The 24,196-nt window shown below is 44.7% G+C and overlaps 1 protein-coding gene across 5 annotated transcripts in view; it reads right to left on the bottom strand.

Annotated features, from left to right (window-relative positions):
• The window catches only part of CHKA (choline kinase alpha), a 66,997-nt gene extending 43,967 nt beyond the window's left edge, over nucleotides 1–23,030 (bottom strand). For 2 of the 5 annotated variants that reach the window (XM_041773551.1, XM_041773552.1), the window contains exon 1: nucleotides 22,470–23,029. In XM_041773551.1, coding sequence (XP_041629485.1) covers nucleotides 22,470–22,813 — 344 coding nt within the window. In that variant the 5' untranslated portion in view covers nucleotides 22,814–23,029. Of the gene's footprint in view, nucleotides 1–21,486; nucleotides 21,512–22,090; nucleotides 22,229–22,469 lie in introns of those variants that run through there. The other 3 variants (XM_041773555.1, XM_041773553.1, XM_041773554.1) reach the window with 3 other exon arrangements.
• Between the last annotated feature and the right edge of the window lie 1,166 nt (nucleotides 23,031–24,196).

The following is a 24,196-nucleotide window of genomic DNA, read 5'->3' as shown; positions in this document are numbered from 1 at the left end:
TCTGGGATTTTTAGTTGCCATTTTCCTAAGCTCTTTTTCTACTTCTTATTGAAATTGGGATCAGGGCACCTGGGTGGCTCAGTGGTTGAGCGTGTGCTTTGGGCTCAGGTTGGGGTCCTGGGATCAAGTCCTGAAACAGGCTTCCCAGAGGAAGCTTGCTTCTCCCTCTGCCTATGTCTCTGCCTCTGTCTCTCATGAATAAATAAAATCTTTTTTTTAAAAAAATCCTAGGGATCCCTGGGTGGCACAGCGGTTTAGCACCTGCCTTTGGCCCAGGGCACGATCCTGGAGACCCGGGATCGAATCCCACATCGGGCTCCTGGTGCATGGAGCCTGCTTCTCCCTCTGCCTGTGTCTCTGCCTCTCTCTCTGTGTGTGTGTGACTATCATAAATAAATTTAAAAAAAATTTTTTTAAATCCTAAAAAATAAATAAATAAAATCGGGATCATCCTGAACATATTACTCTGTAACATTCCTTTTCCATTTATAGCAACATTTTCGATCAATTAAGCATTAAAAACACGTTTTTTAATCATATATAAAAAGTTTTTAAGGTTTTATTTATTTATATGAGAGAGAGAAAAAGAAAGACAACAAGAGAGCATAAAAGCAGGGGAGCAGCAAAGGGAGAGGGAGAAGTAGGCTCCCCACAAAGCAGGGAGCTTGATGTGGGATGGGACTTGATCCCAGGATCTTGGGATCATGATCTGAGCAGAATGCAGGTGCTTAACCGCCTGAGCCACCCAGGTGCCTCTCATGCATACAATTTCATCTTAGAGACTAAGCACGGTTTAGCTGGAAACCATGGGCTTTTCCATAACTTTTTACTTCTATCCATAACTCTATAGTATAGACACCTGTACATCAAATTTTATGCACAATCTGATGAGACCCTTAGTTACAGTTGGGTTTTTCTAGGTCAAAGGGCACTAATGTTTTAAAATTCTTGATGCCCATTGTCAAAGTGTCTACAAACAAGCCACACCACTTACTCCTTGCCTGTCAGCACATTAGAACTTCTGTTTCATATTATTTATTTTTTGGATAAGATTTATGTATTTGAGAGAGAGAGAGAGTATGTGGGGGTGGGGGGGCAGAGGTATAGAAAATCTCAAGCAGACTCCCTGCTGAGCAAGGAGACTGACACGGGGCTTGATCTCCTGACTCTGAGATCATGACCTGAGCCAAAACCAAGAGTCAGATGCTTCATCCAGGTCCCCCATCTCATATTCTTGACTTATCTATAAGTCTATAGTCTTATATCTATAAGACTATAGTCTGGTTCAATGGAAACTCATATCAAAATATAACTTTAAAAAACATCAAACGGCAGGGCACTTAGGTGGGTCAGTCAGTTAGGCATCTGACTCTTGGTTTCAGCTTGGGTCATGGTCTTAGGATCATAGGATGAGCTCCAAGTCAGACTCCCCACTGGGCAGGGAGTCTGCTTTCACTCTCTCTGTCCCTCTGCCCCTCTCCCAGCTTGTGGATACATACTCTCTCTAAAATGAATAAATCTTTAAAAATAAATAAAAACATCAAATTGCTAGTGATGATAACTAACTTTTCTAAGTCTACAATATACAAGAAGTTATTAACAAAGGCCATGAAATATTTTAAGTTAAAAAATTGTTGCATAGGATATATTTATAGGGCAACCCCGGTGGCGCAGCGGTTTAGCGCCGCCTGCAGCCCAGGGCGTGATCCTGGAGACCCTGGATCGAGTCCCACATCAGGCTCCCTGCATGAAGCCTGCTTCTCCCTCTGCCTGTGTCTCTGCCTCTCTCTCTCTCTCTCTGCATCTCTATGAATAAATAAATAAAAATCTTTTTTAAAAAAAGCATATATTTATAGGTACATCAATACAGAAAAAAATACAGTTATTAAAATAAATCACAAAACATTCTTAGAGTTAGTTTTATTTAAATGACTTCTTGGGGGCGGCTCCTGGGTGGCTCAGTCAGTTAAACCTCTGCTTTCATTTCAGCTCAGGTCAGGATCCTGGGGTCCTGGGATTGAGGCCCACGTCAGGGTTCCTGCTCAGTGAGGAGTCTGGTTCTCCCTCTGCCCCTCTCCATGCCCATGCTCTCTCTCTCAAATAAATAAAATCTTTAAAAAAACAAATGACTTCTTGGTGACATGCATCACTGAGTCCGTGTTAAATAACTTCATCCAAAACTGATAAAATGTGGATCCATTACCCTTATGAAGCCATGCAATCAACTGCACTAATCACTAAGGAAAGAAAATTGGAAAATGTAAAATAGCAGATAATCTAAAATTTTAGTTGACCTAAAGACGGATCCAAGATATGTGTCACAGTAGGCAACATACTAATCAACATTATTAAAAAGAAATTTGGGAAATTCCAATTCCACAAAATTATTTCAAAACAGAACCACTCCATATAACACTAAGATCTGGTATTTGATGTTACTTCCTCTTCAAAGTTCCTAATAGGGGATCCCTGGGTGGCGCAGCGGTTTGGTGCCTGCCTTTGGCCCAGGGCGCGATCCTGGAGACCCGGGATCGAGTCCCACGTCGGGCTCCCGGTGCATGGAGCCTGCTTCTCCCTCTGCCTGTGTCTCTGCCTCTCTCTCTCTCTCTCTGTGACTATCACAAATAAATAAAAATTAAAAAAAAAAAAAAAAAGAAAGCTTTCAAAGTTCCTAACAGCAAGACATATCAATCATGCCTTCTTAGCGTGCAAGGTCTTCCCCAAATAGAAGCCCAAATGACAACAGGTTCCATATGGTCAACTACGAACCACAATGTTCCAAAATACAAAGGACTATTAATTCTCTAATATATCAGCTATTCCATTACATCTCTTACTAAAAAAAAAAAAAAAAATTCAAGTGTTCCACAGCACTTAAATCAAAAACACAGATCATAAAAGATTTCAAAATTCTGAATGAAAGGGGATCCCTGGGTGGCTCAGCAGTTTGGTGCCTGCCTTTGGCCCAGGGCGCGATCCTGGAGTCCTGGGATCGAGTCCCGCGTTGGGCTCCGGCATGGAGCCTGCTTCTCCCTCCTCCTGTGTCTCTGCCTCTCTCTCTCCCTCTATGTCTATCATAAATAAATAAATAAATCTTTAAAAAAATTCTGAATGAAAGATCAGAATCTTATTTCAGAATGAAACAAAATTTTAACGCCAATTCAGAATGGTGATCATCTCTGGGCAAAGGAAGGGAACCTGAGGCCAATTTAGCAGAATGTTCCAATTTGATAAAGCTATTTTACTTTTATAATTCTTTACTACTTTATAAATGTTTGTAATTTTAAGAATACTTTTAGAAATGTTTAATTATTTGGAAGGGGAGCATTTGTGCTCACATATGCCCATGAGTTGGGGGGAATGGCAGAGGGAGAGGTAAAGAAAGAGAATTCCAAGCAGACTCCCCACTAAGTGGCTCAATCTCATGACCCAAGAGATCATGTCTAAGCTGAAATCCTAAGTCAGACACACAACTGACTGAGCCACCTAGGTGCCCCTAAAGGTCTGTAATTTTTAATAATGAGCTTATTTCACATAAAACTTTATGGCTGGGATGCCTGGGTGGCTCAGTGCTTAAGCATCTGCCTTCGGCTCAGGTCGTGATCCCAGAGTCCTGGGATCAAGTCCCATATCAGGCTCCCCACAGGGAGCCTGGTTCTCCCTCTGCCTATGTATCTGCCTCTCTCTCTCTGTGTCTCTCATGAATAAGTAAATAAAATCTTAAAAAAAAAAAAAAAACTTTATGGCATCTAATACACAATCAACAGCATACACTATAATGAACTCTTCTCAAAAAATCAAAAACCAGGCACCCTTGTGGCTCAGTCAGTCGAGCAGCTCACTCTGGATTTGAGCTTCAGGTCATGGTCTCAGGGTCCTGGGATCAAGTCCCAAGTGAGGCTCCATGCTCAGCAGGGAGTCTGCTTGAGGATTCTCTCTCTCTCTTCTCTCCCTCTCTCCCTCCTTCCCTCTACTCCTCCCACGCTTACTTGCATGTTCTCTCTCTTCTTCTAAAATAAATAAATCTAGGGCAGCCCGGGTGGCTCAGCGGTTTAGCACCACCTTCAGCCCGAGGCCTGATCCTGGAGACCTGGGATTGAGTCCCATGTCAAGTTCCCTGCGTGGAGCCTGCTTCTCCCTCTGCCTGTCTCTCTGCCTCTCTCTCCCATTAATAAATAAAAATCTTAAAAATTAAAATAAAATAAATAAATCTTAAAAAGAAAAAAAAAAAGTCAGTTGGCAATGTAAGGTCTGTATAAAATCAAGATCATTGGTAGCAAGGAAAATGTGGTCCTGGTAAAGATCACAGTGGGTCAAAGCAACAGCCTTGTCCACTATCTTCTCAATCATAATGGAGGATATTTCCTGAGGTTCACAGAGATTCTCTTTGACAGAGGCTTCAAAAGATCAGTGACATCTTCAAAAGGTTAAACATCAAGTTACCACATGACCCAGCAATTCCACTCCTACACATATATTCAAGAGAACTGAAAACATGTTCTCACAAAAACTATACACAAATGTCCATAATGGCCAAGAAATGGAAAAACTCAAATGTCCATCAACTGATAAACAAATTATGGTATATCATGCAATGAAATGTTATTCAACCATAAAAAGGAATAAAGTGCCATATGTACTACAACACGAACAAATCTTGAAAACATTATACTAAGTGAAAGACAATGGCCACAAACATCCAAGCATATTGTGTGACTCTTTTTACATGAAATGTCCAGAAGATACCAAGTGGATTAGTGGTTGTTAGGTACTAAGTGGGGGGGAGCATGGGGAGAGATTGCTAATGGTACATGATTTATTTTTGAGGTGATGAAAATATTCTGAAAAGATGGTGGTGATTATTGTAGAACCCTGTAAAAAAATACTAAAAATCTGGGACGCCTGGGTGGCTCAGCGGTTAAGCATCTGCCTTTGGTTCAGGATGTGATCCTGGAATCCCAGGATCGAGTCCCTTCTTCAGGGAGCCTACTTCTCCCTCTGCCTGTGTTTCTGCCTCTCTCTCTCTCTCTCTGTGTGTGTGTGTCTCTCATGAATAAATTAATTAAATCTTTTTAAAAATGCTAAAAATCACTCAATTTAAAAGGGTGAATTTTATGGTATCTCAATAAAGTTGTTATTTTTCTTTTTGGATCAGTGATAGCCAACTTGCCTTAAGTAGTTCACTGTAGACTGAACATTAATTGATTTACCTGAACCATCCTCAATATTAAACCTCTGTCTTATCCAGGGCAATCATTATTTGATTAAAATCTGCCTCCAACCACTGAACACTTCCAGGGGAACTGCTAGATCCTAAGAGCCATCAAGCCCATAAAAAGACTCCTCTGGTTTTAGACTCTAGAAAAAGAAACATTACTAAGAGCTTTGGAATGAGAAAAGTTACCCAGTTTTAGGAAACCTCTCCATAGCTGCATGATAAGTTCCCAGCTTCACACACCCATTTTTACTCCATTTAGATATGGCACTTTTCCCCTACCACTACTACCAGGGGTCCTTTTCTCTGGTCCTGACCATCTACTTTGGGTTTTTTCCTTCACACAATTATTTTTTTGCCACCCTTCCTTCCTCCCTTTGAGACCAGTAAAAGAAGGCTCTCACACAAACACAAACCACCACCTTCTCTTCTCCTCCCACTCTCTCATTGCCAGGGTTTAATTCTGGCACGTTAGGGCATTGTAAAACCCATCAAGAGAAAAATTCTAGAATAACATCCAGAGAGGGGAGGTTTGCTAACACTTGCCTCTCTTGCCCTTTGCCCTCCTCCTATAGACTCACTTCCATGCTGTTTATGCTCTCTTGGCTTTTCAAAGTCTTTAACTTACGCTTTAGTAGCTATGGCCATCTCCGCACAGAGGAGCTTCCACAGTGCTCTTTAATGCGGCATCCGGATTTCCACCACTGAGCAGACAGGCCAAATGCAAAGGCAGGAAAATGAAGAAAATCAGGAAGACTCAGAAGAGATGGCATTTTTAATAGCACACGGGCAGGAGAAAGTAGCCAAAGTATGACCATAACATCAGGCATGAATTGCCTGCCTACTGATAATATACACACCCTACTGAATCTTAAGCTTCTGGGATCCCTGCGTGGCGCAGCGGTTTGGCGCCTGCCTTTGGCCCAGGGCATGATCCTGGAGACCCGGGATCGAATCCCATATTGGGCTCCCGGTGCATGGAGCCTGCTTCTCCCTCTGCCTATGTCTCTGCCTCTCTCTCTCTCTCTCTCTCTCTCTGTGTGTGACTATCATAAATAAATAAAAATTAAAAAAAAAAAGCTTCTTCATTCACAATCCACAAATGGACAAAGGGCATTTGACAAAAGATCTGTTTGCAGTTCTCATTAGTCACATGGAGTCCCTGAAAAGGTCAGAGACATCTGGAGAATCCTCAGCCTCTTCCACGTGACCCTGCCCTTGATGCACATAAATATCACCTGATCCTGGACTGTGACAGGATGTATGTGTGCATAGGTTCCTTCCTCTTTCTTTCGGAAGATTTATTTATTTTGGAGAGGAAGAGAGAGAGCACAAACAGGAGGGGCAGAGGGAGAAGGAGAGAGAATCTCAAGCAGACTCCACACTGAGCATGGAGCCTGAGAGAGGGCTCCATCTTATGACTCTAAGATCATGACCTGAGTTGAAATCAAGGGTCAGATGCTTAACCAAATGAGTCACCCAGGTGCCCCTGTCTGCATAGGTTTCTTTCTTTCTTTTTTTTAAAGATTTACTTATTCATGAGAGACAGAGAGAGAGAGAGAGGGGGAGAATGAGAGAGGCAGAGGGAGAAGCAGGCTCCATGCAGGTAGTCTCACACGGGACTTGATCCCGGGTCTCCAGGATCACGCCCTGGGCTGATGGCAGCGCTAAACCACTGAGCCACCCAGGCTGCCCTCTGCATAGGTTTTTAATGCAAGGTATATCTGACTAGATATGAGGGTAGGAATGTCTTTTGACTATTACCTATCTAAAAGACAGGACTGATCAACACACAGTCATTTGGAGTCCTTGGATACTTTTGCACATAGCTTACAAGCAATGGGTACTGTTACAGACAACTGATTATCAAAATAAATCTCGGCAAAAATAGGGACAGGTGAACATAATCTACTGCCAAAACTGAAGAGTGTATCTGAATGAATATTTGAAATATCCATCACATTGTGTTAGGACTGTGCTGGAAAAGGAGTCTGATTTTTTTTTTTAAGATTTTATTCGAGGGTACCTGGGTGGCTCAGTCGGTTAAGCATGTGCCTTCAGATCAGGTCATGATCCCAGGGTCCTGGGATGAGCCCCACATTGGGCTCTTTGCCCAGCGGGAAGCCTGTTCTCCCTCTCCCTCTGCTTCTCCCCCCTGCTTGGGTTCTCTGTCAAAAAAATAATTTATTTTATTCTTTTTTTAAATGTTATTTTAAGTCACAGAAATTAAAAGGACAGCATAGGAAATATACTCAGTAATATAATAACATTTCTTAGTGACAGATGGGGACAACACTCATCATCATGGTGAACACCAAACAATGTGTAGAACTACTGAATCTTATGCTGTATACCTGAAACTACAACTACTAATACTATAGGTTAAGATACTGCAATAAAAAATAAAAATTTAGAGCTGCCTGGGTGGCTCAGCTGGTTAAGTGTCTGCCTTTGGGGGCACATGTATGGCTCAGTGGTTGAACATGTCTGCCTTTGGCTCAGGTTGTGATGCTGGGGTCCTGGGACCAAGTCCTGCATTGGGCTCCCCACAGGGAGCCTGCTTCTCCCTCTGCGTTCTCTCATGAATAAATAAATAAAATCTTAAAAAAAAAAAGTGTCTGCCTTTGGCTTAGGTCATGATGCCAAGGTCCTGGGATTTAGCCCTATTCTGGGCTCCCTGCTCAGCAGGAGCCTGCTTCTCCCTCTTCTCCCTACTCTTGTGCTCTCTGCTGCTATCTCTGTCTCTCTCTCTCTCAAATAAGTATTCTTTAAAAAATATACATTTTTAAATAATTTAAATATTTAAAAAACCCAAAAAAACAAAAAGCTCACAGAGTATTAAAGCAGGAGGACCCAGAAATACCATTTAAACCAGAACTTCTGGGCACCTGGGTGATTCAGTGGTTGAGCATCTGCCTTTGGCTCAGGTTGTGATGCTGGAGTCCGGGAATCAAGTCCCGCATCAGGCTCCCTGTGGCCTGCTTCTCCCTCTGCCTATGTCTCTGCCTCTCTCTGCGTGTCTCTCATGAATAAATAAAATCTTTAAAAAAAAATAAACTAGAACTTCTCGAATTCTCTCAACAAGTGTTTCAAATGCCAGTTGAGAACAAATAGGCTTGTTCTCTCATAAATTCAAACTTTCATATACCTATTCAGGCCAGTTTTCAGTTTTAATAAACACAACTGGTAAATACAAACTGCTCTCAGAATCTGTTAATACAATTACCCTCTTGGGGAAATTTATAAGATTACACTGTGGCTTGAGTACTGATATGGGCATTCTAGTTTGATAAGCCCAAATCTAACCCTTTACTTGATTTTATAGACAAAGGAGTAGTTAAAAAAATAAGGAAAAGAGCCTGTAGCACCATCCTTTCCCACAGAACTCTACTGTGTTAACAGTAAAGCAGCTCAGGGAAATTTGCATGTTACCTACACACACAAGGCAAATCCACAAAAACCTAAAAACCTGCAAAGTGCAAAATAAATCAAGTTCCTCACCATTCACTACTAGGTCATCACCATTCGAACAGGTTACTCAACAAGTAACCATTAAGTACAATTAGTTTCCAGACTTAATAGCAATGTAGAGGTTTTTCAAGGAGCAAGAAGGAAAAGGACATTTCCCCACCAGGAGGCAAATGAGACAACGCCACTGACATAGAGGCAGGTTAAGTCACCATTTAGGGCACAGTTGTACTTCGCCTGAAAGGCCAGAGGTGGCAGAAGTGCTCCCCATTGAAACACAGATAACAAATCCTTTGAAATTATCCAACCAGAAGAGAGGAAGCAAAGGAAGGTGGCTGCCTGCTGCAGTGGCTGGAAAAGCTACGTCTTGGTTTCCTATGGTCGACCCTGTCCCCTGTCCTGTGGGACAGCACAGCACTGCCCGTACAGGCCTCACCCTTTCTCCAGCCATAGAGCCGCAAGAGCAAGCTGTCCTCTTGGTTACATAGCACATACAGAGGAAACAAAGGCCCCTTCACAAAACCTTCCAGACTTTCTACCCACCTTACTGAAAACACTGAATACTACCAGCAATTCCGGTTGCTCTGAAAAGTTCACATAGCTTGTGAATACACTCCATGTGTAAAAGAAGCCAAATCAGAGTGGATAAGATCATCTAAACCCCAGGAATATCTCAGCCCCAGGAAAAAAAGCTGAATAGTCCAGTAGATGTGACCTGCTTCAACACATCAGCATTAGGAAGCTGGCACAGACAGTGTAGATCTTGGGCACCTGTGAATGTCACATCCTGACATTCAAGTACTCGGTTTATGGTTAAGAAGTAGTTGGGTGTTTTTGACGAAGAACAAGTTTTAACTACAAGTTATGAGGCAAACATACAAGAGAGAGCTTCTGAGCTAGTCTCTGCATTTGTATCTAGGAATGGCTTCAATATTTTCAAGTCTTTACTACAAAAAATATATTCTTTAAAAGTTTTGGAGTACAATCACTTTGCTAGATAGGGTTCACAGTAATACATAGATTTTATTTTAGTAACATATTTTTAAATTGCTTTAAAAATGGCTTGCTTGGGATGCCTGGGTGGCTCAGCAGTTGAGCGCCTGCCTTCAGCTCAGGGTGTGATTCTGGAGTCCCAGGATCGAGTCCCACATCGGACTCCCTGCATGGAGCCTGCTTCTCCCTCTACCTGTGTCTCTGCCTCTCTCTCTGTCTCTCTCATGAATAAATAAAATGAAAGAAAGAAAGAAGAAAGAAAAGAAAAGAAAGAAAAGAAAAGAAAAGAAAAGAAAGAAAAGAAAAGAAAAGAAAAGAAAAGAAAAGAAAAGAAAAGAAAGGAAAGGAAAGGAAAGGAAAGAAAGGAAGAAAGGAAGAAAGAAAGAAAGAAAGAAAGAAAGAAAGACAGACTTGCATCCTTTTTTTGTAGACTTAGCAGGGCTCATAGAGATTAATTTCTATTTTATTCCACAGTGTTCTAAGCAGGAAAAATTCATGCTATAGTAATATAAATTAGCGGAATGTCCAAAGTCTTGAAATAGGACATTCTTTTTTTTAAAAGATTTTATTTATTTATTCACGAGAGACACAGAGAGAGGCAGAGACATAGGCAGAAGAAGAAGCAGGCTCCTTGTGGGGAGCCTGATGTGGGACTCAATCCCAGGACTCTAGGATCATGCCCTGAGCTGAAGGCAGATACTCAACTGCTGAGCCACCCAGGTGTCCTGAAATAGGACATTCATAATGTCAAACATTTACATGTATTTTTCCCCAATTTTTCAACACTTTCTAAAGTTTTTTTTTTTTTTTTGTAATCTCTCTCTTTTTTTTAAGATTTATTTACTTATTTGACAAAGAGAGCACAAGCAGGGGGAACAGCAGAGGGAGAGGGAGAAGCAGTCTCCCTGCAGAGAAGGGAGCTCACGGCAGGGATCAGGACCTGAGCCAAAGTTAGATGCTTAACTGAATAAGCCACCCAGTTGCCCCCCTTTTTAGTAATCTCTACACAATGTGGGGCTTGAACTCAGGATCCCAAGATCGAGAGTCACATGTTCCACCAACTGAGCCAGCCAGGCACCCCTATCTTTTTCCAGTTTTTAAATTGTGGTGAAATATACAACATTAGCAGTAAGTACATTCACACTGTTTAGCGGCATGAAGTACATTCAGGGGCAGACATCTGGGTGGCTCAGTGGTTGAGCATCTGTCTGCCTTTGGCTCAGGTCGAGATCCCGGGGTCCTGGGATAGAGTCCCATATTGGGATCCCCAGAGGGAGCCTGCTTCTCCCTCTGCCTATGTCTCTGCCTCTGTCTCTCATGAATAAATAAATAAAATCTTTTTTAAAAAAAAAGTATATCCACTGGCATTAAGTACATTCACACTGTTTTACAAGCATCACCACCATCCATCTCCAGAACTCTTTTTATCTTGCAAAACTGAAACTGTGCCCGTTAATGCACTAACTCTGCACTTTACCCCCCATCTCAGCCCCTGGCCACCCCCATCAACTTTATCTCTATGCATCTGACTGCGCTAGATATCTCAGAGAAATCAAATTATACAGTGTGTCTTTTTGTGACTTGCGATTATTTTATTTTGCATTTAGTCCTCAAGGTTCATCCATGCTATAGCAGGTGTCAGAATTTCCTTTTTTATGGTTAAATAACAGTCCATGTAAATGTGCCATTTTGCTTATCCATTCATCCATCAAAAACATCTATGTATTTTTAATCAGTTGGAAAAGGACCCATATCTAGGTGCAATCAGCTCAATGCTCAGAGAATGATAAACCACAGGACCTATCTGCTCTAGAGAAACCTTTAACGAAAGATTTTCATCTGCTAAATTAAGATGGGAGGTCACTGGGATGCCTGGGTGGCTCAGCTGCTTGAGCATCTGCCTTTGGCTCAGGTCATGATCCCAGGGTCCTGGGACCAAGCCCTGCAATGGGCTCCCTGCTCCATGGAAAGCCTGCTTCTCTCTCTCTCTCTCTCTCTCTCTGCCTATCTCTTCCCCTGCATGCTTGTTCACTCTGTCAAATAAGTAAATAAAATCTTAGAAAAAAAAAGGGGGGTGGGGGGAGGCTATCTGGTCCGCACCTAGCCAACTGTATTTTACTGAAAAGCAAAAAAGCCACTGAAACTTCTGCAAACTGTCTACATGTAACATGGCATCAAGTCCAATACACACAGGACTCGTCTCCTGGATGCTTACAGCCTGATCCCCTCAAAATTTCACTTTTTCTAAAAGTCAAATGACTAGGGGAAAAAAATTCAAACATAACTAGTATCTCAGCAGGAAAATGATCCACAAGTGTAAAGGACAAGATACGCGGAAAATCAGACAGTGGTAATACCAAAACAGCCAATGAATTTGGAGCGCAAATAAAATAAGGGGGAAGAGGGATTTTTGTAAAATTTCTTCTAGCCATCTAAAACTCATTTTGAAACAACCATGACTCAGGTGAAAAACAAAAACCAAAAACAAAAATAAACTTCAGTGAAATGACAGCATCAGTGTGTGGAAATGAATAGCTGCCTTAACCCCAAGCCTGGAGGCAGTGTTAAGAGAACAGCTTTTGACCTTGGTAAACTGCTGGCTCCCACAGACAGCTGTGTAGCCTTGGGCAAGTTACTTGATGTCTTTTAAGCCTGTCTTCTCACCATAAAACAGTGTAGTAGTATCTAATAGGGATTTCTGTGACAATCATGAGGTAATGTCAGCTATTCATCAGCAAAAGTTCATTGGTAAGAGTATGCCAGACAGATTAAAGAGAAAAGCTGGTCTTAAGTGCTCTATTCCAAGGGCTGCTCAAGCTCTGCACTCTTAACACATTGGGTCCAAGAATTCTTTTTGGAGGAAGAGTAGGGACTGCCCTTTGTACTGTAGGATGGTCAGCAGTACCCCTTTCCTCCACCCACTAGATGCCAGGAGTGCCACCACCAATCGTGACAATAAAAAATGTGTCCAGACATTACCAAATGTCCCTCAGAAAGGGTTCCTAAAATACCCATTTCAAGTCACTATTCTTAGCACCCTTGGAACGTAGCATGCTCTCACCTAAGAGGCTCTTCCATCTTTCAGAGTTCAGGGGTGCTGCCACTTTCTCCATCTCCCAGCTCACATGGACATCCTAGGCCTTTTTTTTTTTTTTTAACTGTTTCATCATCAGTTCCTAGGCTACGCTCAACAGAAAGAGTACTGGCCACAGTGAGATGTATAAATATGTAATGAAAGCCATGGAGAGGCACCTGGCTCGCTCAATCAGTAGAGCATGCAATTATTTTTTTTGGTAAAGATTTTGTTTATTCATTTTACTTTTTTTCCCTAAAGATATGTATGTATGTATGTATGTATGTATTTGACAGAGAGCATGAGAGAGCACAAACAGGGGGAGAGGGAGAGGGAGAAGCAGGCTCCCCGTTGAGCAAGAGGTCTCAATCCCAAGACCCCAGGATCATGACCTGAGCTGAAGGCAGAGAGAGCCACCCAGGCAACCCTATTCATTTTACTTGAGAGAGAGAGAATGCACATGAGGGCAGAGGGAGAGAATCCTAAGCATATCCTGAACTGAGTATGGAGCCCAACATGGGCCTTGATCCCATGACCTCAAGATCACAACTTGAGCCAAAACCAAGAGTCAGACACTTAACCAACTGAGCCACCCAGGCACCCCAGGCATGAAACTCTTGATCTCAGGGTATGTGAGTTCAAGCTCTACATAGAGTGTAGAGCTTCTTTACATACATACATAAATATGAAAGACATGGAGAGTACAACCTAATTGTAGATGCAAAACAGACTTGTGAAAAGCTAAAGACAAGGGCTGTGCAAGGACAGGACAAGATTTTCCACCAGCTGATAGAGGACAGTGAGATAGTGGAAGGGTCCACTATAGGTAAACCCAGAAAGAGAACATGGGCATCATTAGCTGGGCAAGCCAAGAGACTAGCCTGAAAATAAAATCCTGGAACTAACAGAATTATGGCAAGGTTACAAGATACAAAAGTCTGAGCATCAGGGTGGCTCAGTCGGTTAACTGTCAGACTTCTGATTTTGGCCCAGGTCATGATCTCTGGGTTGTGAGGCTGAGTCCCAATGCTCTGTACTGGGTGGGCATTGGGTCTGCTTAAGCTTTTGTCTCTCCCTTTCCCTCTGTCCCTGCCCATTCTCTCTTTGAAAAAAAAAAAAAAAAAAAGTCCATCACTGTCCCATATGCCAGCAATGAATAAGTAGAAATTAAAATTAAAAGCATATTATCATGTACATCAGCAACCAAAAAAAATTAAACATTTATGTATAAATGTCACAAAATATGTACAAGATCTATAGAAGGAAAAATACAAAACTCTTTTTAAAGATATCAAAGAATAGGGGCAGCCCCGGTGGCCCAGCGGTTTGGTGCCACCTTTGGCCCAGGGCGTGATCCTGGAGACCTGGGATCAAGTCCCATGTCGGGCTCCCTGTATGGAGCCTGCTTCTCCCTCTGCCTGTGTCTCTGCCTCTCTCTCTCTCTCTCTGTGTGTGTCTCTCATGAATAAATAAATAAAAATAAAATCTTAAAAAAAAAACAAGATATCAAAGAATAAATAAAATGGAAAGATATTCCATGTCCATGGATAGGAGGACTCAGTATACTGCCAAGATGCTAGTTATTCCTTACTTGATGTATAGCTCCAATGCAATTCCAATAAAAATTCCACCAAAATGTTTTCTCAATATTGACAAATTCTAGTTTATTTGGAGATGCAAAACACCCAGAGTAGCCAAATCAGTATCAAAGGAGCAGAACAAAAATGAATAAATAAATAAATAAATAAATAAATAAATAAATAAATAATAAGCAAGCTGAACAGACACAGGACTAACACTATGTGACGTCAAGACTTAGTACAAAGCTACAGTTAATTAGGACAATGTGGTGTTGGCAAAAGAATAGCAAACAGATCGATGGAACAGAGTACAGAGCCCAGAAATAGATCCACATAAATACAGTCCACTGATCTTGACAAAGAGCAAAGGCAATTCAATACAGAAGGGACAGTCTGAACAAATGGTGCTGGAACAATTAGACATTCACATAAAAATGAAATCTAAGGGCACCTGGGTGCCTCAGTCGGTTAAGTGTCCAACTTTTGATTGCAGCTCAGGTGTTGATCTCAGGGTTATGAGTTCAAGTTCTGCATTGGGCTCCACACTGGGCATGGAGAGAAAAGAAAAAGAAGAAGAAAGAAGAAAGAAAAGAAAGGAAGGAAGGAAGGAAGGAAGGAAGGAAGGAAGGAAGGAAGGAGAAGAAAGAAGAAGAAAGAAGAAAGAAGAAGGAAGAAGGAAGAAGAAGAAGAAGGAAGAAGGAAGAAGGAAGAAAGAAGAAAGAAGAAAGAAGAAAGAAGAAAGAAGAAAGAAGAAAGAAGAAGAAGAAGAAGAAGAAGAAGAAGAAGAAGAAGAAGAGGGATCCCTGGGTGGCGCAGTGGTTTAGCGCCTGCCTTTGGCCCAGGGCGCGATCCTGGAGACCCGGGATCGAATCCCACATCAGGCTCCCGGTGCATGGAGCCTGCTTCTCCCTCCGCCTGTGTCTCTGCCTCTCTCTCTCTCTCTCTCTCTGTGACTATCATAAATAAATAAAAAATTTAAAAAAAAATTTAAAAAAAAAAGAAAAAGAAGAAAGAAAAAAGAAAAGAAAAAGGACACCTGGGTGGCTCAGCGGTTGAGCATCTGCCTTTAGCTCAGAGCGTGATCCCAGGATCCAGGATCGAGTCCCACATCAGGGTCCCTGTGAGAAGCCTGCTTCTCTCTCTGCCTCTCTCTCTCTCTCTGTGTGTCTCTAACGAATAAATAAATCTAGGAAAGAAGAAGAAAGGAAAGAAAGGAAGGAAGGGAAAGAAAGAAAGGAAGGAAGGAAGGAAGGAAGGAAGGAAGGAAGGAAGGAAGGAAGGAAGGAAGAAAGAAAGAAAGAAAGAAAGAAAGAAAGAAAGAAAAGAAAAGAAAAGAAAAGAAAGAAAAGAAAGAAATCCAGACACAAACCTTACATCCTTTACAAAAGTTAACACAAAATGGATCCTAGACCTAAACATAAAATGCAAAACTACAAACCACACTATCATCTAAACAGCCTTGCTCGGGCAGCCCAGGTGGTTCAGCAGTTTAGCGCCGCCTTCCGCCCAGGGTGTGATCCTAGAGATCCAAGATCGAGTCCCGCATCAGGGTCCCTGCATGGAGCCTGCTTCTCCCTCTGCCTGTGTCCCTGCCTCTCTCTCTGTGTGTCTCTCATGGATAAATAAATAAAACCTTAAAATAAATAAACAAACAAATAAATAAACAGCCTTGCTCATGGTGATTACATTTTACATACAACACCAAAGGCACAATCCATGAAAGAAATGATTGATAAGGTGGAATTCATTAAAAATTTTTTTTTTAAGATTTTGTTTATTTATTCAACAAAGAGCGTGAGCACACAAGTAGGGGGAGTGGGAGAGGAAGAAGCAGGCTCCCCACTGAGCAGGGAACTAGACTCAGGGTTGGATCTCCGGACCCTGAAATCCCAACCTGAGCCGAAGGTAGATGCTTAACCAACAGAGTTCCAGGGGCCCCTGGAAATCATTAAAACTTAAAACTCCACAAAGACACTATTCAAGAAAATAAGGTGACAATCACAAACTGGGAGAAAATATCTGCAGAAGACACACTGGATAAAGGACTATTAGCTAAAAGATACAAAGACCTCTTAAAATGCAACAATAAAAAAATAGGCAACTCGATTTAAAAAATGGGCAAAATGGGCAGCCTGGGTGGCTCAGCAGTTTAGCACTGCCTTCAGCCCAGGGCGTGAGCCTGGAGACCCGGGATTGAGTCCCACGTTGGGCTCCCTGCATGGAGCCTCCTTCTCCCTCTGCCTGTGTCTCTGCCTCTGTGTGTGTGTGTGTGTGTGTATGTGTGTGTGTGTCTCAGGAATAAATAAAATCTTTTAAAAAATAAAAATAACATAAAAAATGAGCAAAAAAACCTAAACACAAACCTCACCAAAGAAGATATACAGGAAAAAAAAAAAGATATACAGAAGGCACATAAGCAGATAAAAAGATTCCCCATGTCATATGCCATTAGGGAATTGCAAATTAAAACAAGATGCCATGGGCGCCTGGATGGCTCAGTCGGTTAAGCATCTGCCTTCAGCTCAGGTCATGATCCCAGGGTCCTGGGATGGGATGGAGCCCCACGTCGGGCTCCCTGCTCAGCGGGGAGTCTGTATCTCCCTCTACCTCTGCTGCTCCACATGCTTGTGCTCCCTAACTCTGTGAAATAAATAAATCTTAAAAAAAAAACAAAACCCCAAAACAACAAGATACCAGTGCACATCTATCAGAGTGGCCCAAATCTAGAACGCTGATGCCAAATGCTGGGGAAGGTGTGGAGCACCAGGAGCTCTCCTTCAGTGCTGATGGGAATGCAAGATGGCACAACCACTCTGGAAGAGAGACTGGTCATTTCTTACAAAACAAAACATGCTCTTACCACACAATACAGCAAATGCACAACTTCGTATTTACTCAAAGAGTTGAAAACTTGCATCAACACAAAAAGCTGCACGTGGATATTTACAACACTTTTTTTTTTTTTTACAACACCTTTATTCATAACTGCCAAACTTGGAAGCAACCAAGATGTCCTTCAGAAGGTAAATGAATAAACTGTGGTACATCTGGGTGATGAAATATTATTCAGTATTAAAATGAAATATACGATCATGATATAGTAAGCCATGAAAAGACATGGAGACTTTTAAATGCATACTGATAAGGAAAGAAACCAATATGAAGGCTACATACTTTATGCTTCAAATCAAAGAACATTTGAGAAAAAGGGTTGGGAGGAGAGAGGGACAGGCAGAGGACAGAGGATCTTTAGGGCAGTGAAGCTACTCTACAGGATGCTACAATGGTAGATACATGACATACATTTGTCCAAACCCATTGAATGTACAACGCTGAGTGAACCTCAGTGTAAATTAGGGACTCTGAATGATAATGACATCAGTTCATCAACTGTAACCATGTACCACTCCGGTGGGGTGACAGGGGACACAGGATATATGGGAACTCTGTACTTTCTGCAATTTGGCTGTGAATCTAAAACTGCTCTAAAAAAATAATAATAATAAAATAAAACTGCTCTAGAAAAGTTAAGTTCTGGGACGCCTGGGTGGCTCAGTGGTTTAGCACCTGCCTTCAGCCCAGGGCATGATCCTGGAGTCCTGTGATCGAGTCCCACATCCAGGTCCCTGCATGGAGCCTGCTTCTCCCTCTGCCTGTGTCTCTGCTTCTCTCTCTCTCTCTCTCTCTCTCTCTCTCTCTGGGTCTCAAATAAATAAATAAATAAATAATTTTTTAAAAAAGTTAAGTTCATTAATTTTTTTCTAAGTAAGCTCTACATCCAAAGTGGGTCTTGAATATATGACCCTGAGATCAAGAGTCACATGCTCCATGGACTGAGCCAGGCAGGCACCCCAAATTTATTAATTTTTTTAAAAAGTAAGGCCACTTTTGGATGCCTGGGTGGCTCAGCAATCTGCCTTCGGCTCAGGGCATGATCCCAGTCTAGGGATTGAGTCCCATATCAGGCTCCCTGCGAGGAGCCTGCTTCTCCCTCTGTCTGCATCTCTGCCTCTGTGTGACTCTCATGAATAAATAAATAAAATCTTAAAAAAAAAAAAAAAACAGGTGGCTCAGTGGTTTAGTGCCAACTTCAGCCTGGGGTGTGATCCTGGAGACCCGGGATCGAGTCCCACATTGGGCTCCCTGCATGGAGCCTGCTTCTCCCTCTGCCTGTATCTCTGCCTCTCTCTCTCTCTTTCTGTCTCTCATGAATAAATAAATAAAAGCTTTAAAAAAAAATAAAAAAGTGGGGATCCCTGGGTGGTGCAGCGGTTTAAGCGCCTGCCTTTGGCCCAGGGCGTGATCCTGGAGACCCGGGATCAAATCCCACATCGGGCTTCCTGCAGGGAGCCTGCTTCTCCCTCTGCCTATGTCTCTGCCCCTCTTTCTCTGTGTGACTATCATAAATAAAAAAAAATAAAAAATAAAATAAAAAGATTTAAAAATAAAAAATAAAAAAGTAAGGCCACATGAGGGACCAAATTTTCACAGTAAATAGTAAAAACAAAATGTAAATGAAACTTCAGCTTGAGAAATGAAACTAAAAGTTATACATAACAATTTAGGTTATAAATGTAACTGTGTACATAAGAAGGAAACTAAGTAGGGAATTTTGGTATACTTTTATCAAAAAAACTTATTGATAACACCATAAACTACAACTCACTCCCTATCTGATCCTTACCGCATTATTGTGCAAATATGTCTAGGGATTTGGACAGTATTTTCATGGAATTCTCTCAGTTTTTTTGGTAATTAAATTATTCTACTTGGGAGATCTCAGGGTATCACCTTCTCTATCAGTTTTCAACTGTTAGCCAGTCCGTGGGATGTAATGTGTCAACAGGTATGTGTGAGGCTTTAAAAGCTCTCAAACGTTTTTTCCATCAAACTTCATGAAATCTTAAAAGATCTGCAATTTCATTTCACAACTGATTGTGACTTTTACCAATCATCAATGAGAATGGTAACAAACCTTTGATTTGATAAGCCTGAACAGAAGCTAGTGAGCAGCTGTGATGGCAGGCATGGACAAAACTTTCAAGTGGTCAGTTTATTAATGACGATGTTTATGTTACAATAATTCCTTTTTTTTTTTTTTTTTTTTTTTTTTTTGAGAGAGAGCAAGCATGAGGAGGGTCAGGGTTGAGGTAGATCTTTAGCAGATTCCACACCCAGCACAGAGCCCCATGCGGGGCTCGATCTTACAACCCTAAGATCATGATCTAACCCTAAGATCATGAGCCAAAAGCAAGAGCTGGGCAATTAACCAAGGAGCCACCCAGGTGCCCTAATGTGATCATTCTTATCTTTCCCTATAACACTCCTCGCTACAGGGACTCAAGCAAACAATAGTCTGGTTAAAAAGACCCCTGTCATTACAGATAAGAGGATAGCAAAGAGGTCAATTTAAAATTCAGTGCCCACCAGGAGTCAGGCACAATTCCATTGCTAGAGATAGAGAGGAATAGAAAAAGCCCCTTAAAAAAAAAAAAAAAAAAAGAAAAAAGAAAGAAAGAAAAGAAAAAGAAAAAAAAAGAAAAAGAAAAAGAAAAAGAAAATGCCCTCTAGGAATTCAACCCAACAGAAATGGCAAAGAATAAACACAGAAATGTGGTAGCTACTGTTGCTGTGAAGCTGCGTATGGTTATGAAGTGCTACAGAAAAGACATAAATAAAGAAATTAATTCTGTTTCTCCTTAAGCTAGGCCTTGAAGGAGGAAGTTTAAAAGCAGACACACCAGGCTGCCAAGCCAAGTATAAGAGCAAAGAAAGGCCTAGAAATGAAAGCACAAAGCTCATTCAGGAAACGCAGGGTCCCGTGTAAGGAGCTCATTGCTGCTTGCTTCTGGTTAGAGGGAAAAAGCAATTTTCAAACAACAGCAACAAAAAGGAACCACTCTAGAAAGGGAGGCTGGGGCCCAAGTTTAAAGCATGCAAACAAGTCTGGATTTTATTCCCCAGCCACAGGAAGCCACATAAACTTTGAAACAAAGAGTAACAATATTTGAGAAATACCTAGCAAGGGGACCCAGAACTGGAGGAGGGAGCCCAAAGCACAAGGACATCCAAAGGCGCCTCCTGTGCCAGGTCTAAGCAAGGACACAGACCTGAACTCCTGGCCTCAGAAACAGCACAGAGAGAAGACAGCAGGTATGGATGCAGAAGCAGCTCACGTGATCTCACCTGCCACTGCAGGTAGAGGAGGGGCTTCTGGGGGAGTGCAAAGGTGGCAGTGGTCCTGGGGTTCTGGCCAGCTGCTGTTACCAACCCAAAACAGAAAGCAGCAAAAGCATATTCCAGGGTGGGAAGGAGTAATAGGGTTAAATGTGGGACAGATGGACTGAGATGAGGTGGTAAGGTCTGATAAAGCGCTGCAGAGGGACCAGCACTCAGCCAAAGCTGAAAGATCGTCAAGAGTAACACCTAATAGCTGGAGCCACAGGAAAGGCCACTGCCCATGGAGGTTCACCAGATTTCAACCAAGAGGAACCCTATTCCCCACCCTCAACTGCCTCTTTTGCTTTTAAAAGCTAGGTATCACCCCCTTACCTCTTACCCTCTTCCTGTGTCCTAAGTCACCTCTTTTCTCCTTATTAAATGGATTCCATAACCACATTCTCTTTCAGAAAACAGAACTAAGAGGCAATGTATCCCATACATTGTTTTAAAACCAAACCAAAATGAAGCTTCCAAGACCATTCCTAAGACTACTTAGTCTTGGAGAAAAGAAACAAAACACATCCTCAATGCTCTTACAATGACAGTTTTGGGAAAACACAAAGGTTTAACTGACCAGTGACAGTCCCCCAAAAGGAGCCACAAAAAAAGTCTTAAGGCTGGATCCCAGGGTGTCCAAACGTCTTCACAGGCAACAGGCAAGGGCACCAGAGCAGGAGGAGGGGTACAAGAGACCTAGCAGTTCAGGCTCTGACAAAAGCAAACAGCCACTAACCTCAAGCCCCTCTAGGTTTTTCATCTTACGGACTGATGACACGGCCTCTGATGAGCTCTATCGCCTTTTTCAAGGAGGAATTTTCAGGCCTAACTAAATGTGATCGTTTTGGAGAGTTTCATCAAAACAAAACAAAACAAAACAAAACAAAACGTCAGTAGGCAATTGTGAGATTATCTGAACATCTGTTTTTCATTCCTACCTTTTGACTCTCACTGCTCCATGAGCAAATCTGTGAGAGGCCACAGGCACAACAAGGAAGTGAAGCTTGGTTATTGTGTCGCACTGGCAGCTCTGCTCAAAGGCTGGGCACTGAAAAGGAATCAAATGACTACAACTGGATTTGGGGATTATCAGTGGCAGCCAGCCAGTTTCTACATAGGACGCTCAACCTGGCCAACCAGCTAAAAGAAAGTCAGCAGAGAGAAAAAAAAAGAAATGCATTTTTAAAGGTCTCAACAGAAGGACACACACAAACTGTTAAATGGTTATCTCATGGCAGCAGAAACCAAGGGAGTCTGTTTTCCTGTTAAGTCTGAATACATTACACATACTCTTTTTGTCATTTAAATTTACGACTCAACATTTTTAGTTTAAAAAGTGGGAGGGGAAAAGGAGGGAAACTCCTTCTCCCTTGCTCATAATTCTTGGAGCCACACCTCCTAAACTTTGACCACAAATACAGCCCTGGGCCTGAACAGTGTCGGCGCGGATGAACCACTATTACCCCCTTGGACACTAACAAATAAATGAGAGCGGAGAGAAAAAGCAAACCCACGGACTCGAGGAACTAGAAACCAAGTTACCAGGTGATTTTTTTTGAAAGTCAGTCACGACACCCGTCCGCGTTCTCAAGGCCCTCAACCGCAAAGGGACTTCCCAGGCAAATGTTAGGCTTCGGGACAAAACGCACTTGTGATTCAGCGGCATTGTTCTGCTGACGGTTTCCCACGAGACCGCCCCCCCCCCCCCAACAGCCTGTCTCCTGGAAGGTCCCGGCGGCGCCGCGGGGCCCCGGCCGCGGTCGGGGAACCGGGTCCGGAGCCACCGCGCGGCCCGCAGGCCCCGCCCCCTCGGCCCGCAGGCCCCGCCCCCGCCCGGCAGCATCACCTGACCGGGTAGCGGCGGGTAGCGGCTGGCCGCGGGGGCCCCGGGCGCCCACCCCGGCGGGGCACCGCCACCGACCTGATGACGCTGATGTGGAACTGGTCCTCGAGAAGGCCCCGCCAGGCGCCGGGCAGGAACTCCCTGCACCACAGATAGGCCCTGCGCCGCGTCCGAGGGTCGGGCTGCTCGTCGGCCGGCGGCGGCGGGGGCAGCGGCAGCGGCGGCGGCGGCGGCTGGGGCAGCGCGAGCGGCGGCGGCGGGCCGCCCAGCTGCTTGGGCTCGCGGTCGCTGGCGGCGTCGCGCTGCTGCCCCACGCCGGGCGCCGGGGCTGCGTTGCCGCCGCCGCCGCCGCCGCCGCAGCTCAGCAGCAGCCCGAGCGGCGAGGGCTCCGCCTCGCCCCCGTTGCAGAACTTGGTCTTCATGCCGGGCAGACGGCTGAGGAGGCGCGGGCGGCCGCAGCGCGAGAGGGCGAGGCTCAGGGTCCGGCCGGGCGCCCCCCTCACGGAGGCCGGGCGCGGAGGCGGCTCGCCGGCTCTCCGACGGGCCGGCCGGGAGCGGGCGCGGCGGTTGCGGGCGCGCCGGGCGGACGCGGGGCGGCGGCGCGGAGGGAGCGGGCGGCGGGCGGCGGCGGCGGCGGCGGCGGCGGCGGCGGCGCTCGGCTGGCCCTGCTGGCCGCGGCGCTCGCTCCTATACCGCCGCCGCACGAGGAGCGCCGCTCGCGTCGCAGCCCGCCCTCGAGCTCGCCGCGGATTGGCTGGCGCCCGCCGGCCCGGCGCATCACAACCGCCGCCGCCCTCGCCACGCCACCTCCCTATTGGCTGCGGTGCCGCCCCCCGCCCCGGGCGCTGCCGGCGCGGGGGGCGGGGCCGGCGCGGGGGGCGGGGGGCGGGGCGTCGAGCCGGCGCCGGGGGTCGCGGGGTTGGAGGGCAGCGCGCGAGGCGCGGGGGCGCCCCTGGAGTGGTGCGGGGACCGGGTGAGGGCGACCCCTCAGCGGGGGTCTGGGGCTCGGGTCTGTGAGCCGAAAGTTTGCTTGGGCCCCTGGAGACCCCAGGGCGTCAGAGGCCGGGGCCTGGCCGGGGGCAAGCAGGAAGCTGGTGCCTGGAAGCTGGCTCCTCTTTCCGCACGACCTTGGGGCAGGGCCCCTCCTTCTGCAGCTCCGTGGGTGTGTTTTTATAACATTTCCCGGCGCCGGCTCAGCTCCTCGCGGCCACGCTGCGTCCAGCCAGAAGCCAGAGGAGTGACTTATCCCCTGGTCAGAAGCCCAGGTCCAGGTCTCCGGCAGCCTCAGTTTCCCTGTCCTTGGTGCTGAGGACGCCAGAGCCTCGAGGCTCGGGGCGGGCGGGGCGGCATCCCGCAGCGGGGCTCCGGCCAAAGGTGAATGACACGGGGCTGCTGGCTTTGTGGGCGCGCCCCGCCCCGCGCAGGGGGCAGCCCCGTGACCGCGACTAATGCACCTTTGCCCGCGGAGGGGGACGACGGCCCTGCTCCCCTTGCCATAGGGGCCGCTGTGCCTCACTCCTCTTTGACCCTCCCGCCCCGATCCTTTCTGGAAGTGGGTTACAGATAAGCATAAAAATTATGGATCCTAGTTTATGGGACATGAGCTGGGACGAGAGGTTTCCCAGGCTGCTTAGGAAATTAAGCGCCTGGATTACAGAAAATGGCTTCTGTGGGATTTCAGCCTGCCCGAAAATCTCTTTTTAGACAGCGTGTACTTAGCTGAACTTGCTCCAAGAAAATGGTCTGATTGAGAAAAAGCGTCCTAATGAAAGGGGGCTTTTGATGAGACAGCTGTAGAGATGGGT

Source organism: Vulpes lagopus, chromosome 11 (genome assembly GCF_018345385.1).
Source record: "Vulpes lagopus strain Blue_001 chromosome 11, ASM1834538v1, whole genome shotgun sequence".
NCBI classification, from domain to species: Eukaryota; Metazoa; Chordata; class Mammalia; order Carnivora; family Canidae; genus Vulpes; species Vulpes lagopus.
This window is presented reverse-complemented; position numbering and strand designations above follow the sequence as displayed.